Source organism: Marmota marmota, unplaced genomic scaffold (genome assembly GCF_001458135.2).
Source record: "Marmota marmota marmota unplaced genomic scaffold, marMar, whole genome shotgun sequence".
Lineage (NCBI taxonomy): Eukaryota > Metazoa > Chordata > Mammalia > Rodentia > Sciuridae > Marmota > Marmota marmota.
In genome coordinates, this window is record NW_026000138.1 from 653796 (window position 1) to 658587 (window position 4792).

A 4792-nucleotide genomic window follows, 5' to 3' on the forward strand; every position below is an offset into this window, starting at 1 on the left:
GGGGCAGCGGGGCCCTGAGGGCAGGAGGAGCCCTGGGGAGGTCGCGGCCCGGTGGGGTGGTGAGCCCTGCGGCTGGCCTGTGGGTCCAGCTGGGCCTGTGGACCAGCAGCCAGCGCGGAAGCTCCAGGGCTGGGCACCTGAGGTCCGCAGCACGTGTCGCCAGTCAAATTGTTGTGACAGGAGCATGTGGCTTCAGGGACAGTTGCGTGCCGGGTGTGGGTGGCCCTGGGGGCCGCCAGCTGGGCCGAGGTCTCAGGCCCCAGCGGCCCGAGTGCGTCCTGTGGCACATGGTCACTCTCGGCCTGTGGGACGGGGAGGCGGGTCTGGCCGCTGGTCTCCTGCAGAGGCGGGAGGCACTCCTGGTCCTTCATCCAGCAAATGTCCCTGAGTCCCTCCTGCTGCCAGGCCTCCTCTAGGCCCTGGGGAGACGTCGGTGGCTGAGCCTGACTCTCTGTGGGGGACACGGACATGAGCCCACACGCACAGGGCATGTGACGGGCGTGACAAGGATGGTGAGACCGTCCAGCTGGGGTCCGAGGGAGCCCTGAGCCCCTCCCGGTCTCGTTGCACTGCCCGCCGTGTCCCTGAGGCCAGGGTTGCTTCAGGGTGGGTGGTTGTCCCTCCCCAGGGCCTGGTCTCTGTCCCTATAATGTCCCCGTGTCTGTGCGCTGGCCACGGAGTCCAGTCAGTCTCATGCTTGGCTTCCTGCTGCATGACAGTCGGACGTGGCGAGGCCACCTGAGTGCTGCCCGCCCGTGCACCTGCCCGGAGGTGTCGGGTGGCTCTCCACAGGCCATGGGCACCTGCTACCAGGGTGGGCATCAGACCTCTGAGACCTGGGGACGCAGGGGAAGGGGCCTCGGTGGTCATCCCATCAGGGTGGGCCCGGCCCTGGGCAGGACGTGCTGGGATGGTCCTGGCCACATGCACTGGTGTCCTGTGGAGCCAGTGGAGACCCCGTGAGGGGTGCAGGGCCGGCCAGGCACCGGCAGCTGTGGTGCTGGGCGTGCCTGGCCTCTGCCTCTGCCTCTGCCTGCCCTTGGGCACGGCTGACCTCGCACGCGTCCAGCCTTCCCCGGCAGGCGCCGTTCTGGGTCCCTGGGTCCCGGGGTCCCCTGGGGTCTGTAGGGCTGCCGGTCCCTTCTCTGCCCTGTCTTACTGTCCTGCAGCCTGGCTGCCCCACTGGGGTGTAGGGAAGGGAGAGGTCAGGAGCCAGGGTCCATCCACAGGCCCCCTCCTGAAGCCCAGGGGCTCCTGATGGTTGGGCCCCTTCAAACCCCGACTCTCCCAAGGCCCTGGGCTGCCAGTTGCTTCCGCACCTTCCCAGCTGCCTGTCCAGCCCCGACCTGGCCCGTGGCTCCTTCTCCGTCTCCGCCTTGTGGATCTCCCTCCTCCTTTCTGCAGGGGCCATGTGTGCCCACCGTAGGACCTTTGCATCTGTAGTGCCTGCTCCACAACCAGGTCCCTCGGGTCAGCACCATCCCTGGGTGGCCTTCCTGGCCCACTCTGGGTGCTCTCCAGCTGTCACCATTCGGTTCTGGAAGCCCTGGGTATCCTGACCGTCCTGCCCACTGGGCCTGGCACCTCTCGTGGCACCTCTGCGTGGGCCTGGGGCTGCATCCGCCCTTGCCCACGAGGCCCCCTCGTGGAGGGCAGTGCTAGGCACAGAGTCCGTGAAGAGTTGGTGGACGGGGATGAGCTCGCGAGGCCGTTGGTCTTGTTTCTCAGATGAGGAATGAGGCTCTGGAAGCCTCTGAGATGTGCTCAGAGACATTGTCATGGGGCGGGGCTCGGGTCCCCATCCTTGTGCCCAAGGACACCCCAGGACTGGCACTGGCCGTGGTAGGGGTTGGCTTGAGGTGGACCCAGGGTGATTGGGAGGTGAACCTGTGTGGAGCCCCGCTGGCCGGTCAGTGCCTGGGCCCCTTCCCCTTGCCAGGCAGGGCCTGAGCCACCACGAGGCACCTGCGAGTGGCTGTGGGCATGGGGCCTGGCCACTTGGGTTGAGAGGACAGGGGAAGTGGGAACCCTCCAGGAGGGGCCACCGCCCAGCTTTCTGGGCCTGCCCGGGACTCCTGGGGACTCCTGGGGACTTGCCAGCATCGCCACCCCCCTGCGCGAGCCGCCCCTGCCCTCCGACCCTGGGTCTCCTCCTGTCTATCTGTCTGTCTGTCTGTCTTCCTCTCTCTCTGTCCCATTTCCCCAGGTCTGTCCTGGCACCTGCCTGGTTGGAGGCCTCTCCTGTCCCCTCTGTCCCTGCTGGCCCTGTCTCCTCTGGGCTTGGCCTCTCCGGCCCTCCCTTGCCCCACTCCTCTTGTCCCTCTCTGCATCGTCCGTGGGGAGACCTGCTTCCCTGTCTGCAGGGTGTGTGGCCTGCTGGCTAAGTCCCTTCCCATCCACCCGCCCTGCTGTGCCATGTTGTGCCCACTCTGGAGCACAGGACAAGAGTCCTGGGGCGCGGGCACCGGGGCTAAGCCTGGGACCTGCCTATGCAGGCAGGCCTCCCAGCCTCCGGGCCTCCCAGCCTCCGGGCCTCCCTGTCTCCGGGCCTCCCTGCCTTGGCTCCTGGTCTGAGGCAGTGGGTGTCTCTCTGGCAGATTTTCTGTGGACAGGTTTGGTGACAGGCCACGGGGACCTATGTGTGTGTGTATGTGGGTGACAGCAGCTCAGGAGGGGGAGGAGGTCACAGGCCCTTTTTCTGCTGACGGCGCTCAGCTTTATGGTGCAGGCACCCTGGTGGGGGGCAGGATGGGCTGAGTGTTGGGGGGTGCGCTGGTCGGGGGGTCTTCCCCCTCACTGAGACGCAGCCTGGGGCCCACCTGGGCTGCTGCTCAGACCCAAGCTGGGCTGGGGTGGGACCTGGGCTGGCCCCGGGGCCGGCCCCCGTGCTCACTGTCCCTGCCGTCTCCCTGCAGAAACCAGGCGATGCGCAAGAAGCTGATCCTGTACTTCAAGCGGAGGAACCACGCTCGGAAGCAATGGGTGAGCGGGCGCCTCAGAGTGCAGGCCACGCGCCACACCTGCCGGCCCTTCTGGCCCTGCAGCCACCTCACGACCAGAATCTGGGCTGTGGAAGGACAGCCAAGGACAGCCAGGGCCACGGGGCAGCCCCCTGAGGGCAGTCCCTGGGGGCAGCAGGTGGCCTGCGCCTCCCTTCCATCCTGCCCCAGGCAGCGGGTGGCCAGGCCCCATCAGGAGACCCTGCTGGGTCTGGAGGCCAGGCTAAGTGACCCTGGATGGGGGAGAGGGGCCACCAGTGGGCAGAGCAGGGAAGGGACTGGTGTGCGCGGGATGTGAGGAAGGCCTGGCTTCAGCAGTGGCTTGCAGCCCATGGGTCAGGACACCCACAGGCTGGCCACCCCTCTCTCGGCCCACCTCACTCTCATAGGAGCTCGGACCAGGCCAGCTGAGGACCGGGTCCCCTGAGCTCCGGGTCCCCTGAGCACTGACCCATGCTGAGAAGCTGGGGTTACGAGGACTGGTATTGGTGGGGAGATGATGTTACCACCTCTACCCAAGCCACAAGCTGCCAGGAGGAGGAGGCTGGCAGGAGGATGCGCCTTAGGGTAGACCTGAGGACACCCACCCATGGGGACAGGCAGCCTGGCCTCCAGGTGGGGCAGGGGCACAGTCTGGGCTTGGTGGGTGGGGCTCCTTTCGCCTGCACCCCAGTCTCCCTGGGCTCTCTTGGGTGCCTGTAGGACCCAGGCCCTCTGCAGGGCTGATTGAGTCACGCCCAGTGTAAGTGGCATACAGCAGGTGACAGCTGTGTGCTGTGTTAACTGAAATGGGGTGGAGAGGGGTAGGCAGTCAGGGGTGTGCTGGTCAGGTGCCTTTGGCTACCATCATTGAGCACCACTGTATGCAAGTCTTCCAGGATGTGGGGACTTGGTGACATGCACAGACAGCTCAGGACCCCATGGCACCGTCTCCTTGTTGCCACACTCCCGTGCCCCTGTGCGTACAGTGTTCCGTTCTGTGAGGTGAGCGCTGTCTCAGCCTGAGTTCCAGAGGGGAGACCGAGGCACAGCCAAGCCACCCTGAGCAGCTGGGGCCTGGACAGAGTCCAACCTGCTCCCGCCTGGGGCTTGGGGTTTGGAGCTGGCGCCAGGCGAGGCGTCCAGGGCTTCAAGGGAGAGACACAGGCTGGTGGGCGCGGCCTAGTGGGAGGACACCCCAGGAGGGGTGTGTGGGGTGTGGTGAGGCCTGCCCCCAGGCCGAGGCGCTGACCTGGGGTCACAGCAGCGTGCAGAGGCGCCCTGCGTAGGGACCAGCCCGGTCAGTGCAGGGCAGAGTGCAGCCGGCCAGGGCTGTGCCTGGGGGGCAGCGGCCTGTGCGTCAGCTGAGGTCCCCGGGACGCTGGCCTGCAGAGGAGTACTAGGTTCACTCTGCACCACGGGCAGCCTCGTGCATTCTTAGGGGATTCAGTGCTCGCTGCAGGGCTTCCCGGTCATGCCAGACAGTTGGCACAAGAGTGCAGGGGCCCCACTTCTGGGGCGCGGCTGCAGGCCCCATGTGCCTAGTGTGTGCCGAGTGTGTGCTGGAGCAGGCGGGTCAGAGGGCCTCAGAGGCCAGGACCTGCCCCCCACCATGCTGAAGGTCACTTGTAGTCTGGACTGATTCTCTGTCTTGCCTCACCCCCATGTCCCCAGCGTCTCTGTTGGGTGGAGGTCTGCTGCTGCAGGGGTGTGGTGTGCCACCCAGAGAGTCTCTGTGGCCCTGTGCCTATGGGGCGGAGCCCAGGGAGGTGGCCTTAGTGGGTTTGGGTCCTCAGACACCCCCCCCCCCCCCC

The 4792-nt window shown here is 66.7% G+C and overlaps 1 protein-coding gene across 1 annotated transcript in view; it reads left to right on the forward strand.

Moving 5' to 3' along the window:
- The window catches only part of Ncor2 (nuclear receptor corepressor 2), a 134544-nt gene that overhangs the window by 47913 nt on the left and 81839 nt on the right, over positions 1 to 4792 (forward strand). Inside the window, 1 exon segment of the mRNA XM_048785477.1 lies at positions 2916 to 2982. Within this exon segment, the coding sequence (XP_048641434.1) occupies positions 2916 to 2982 (67 nt within the window).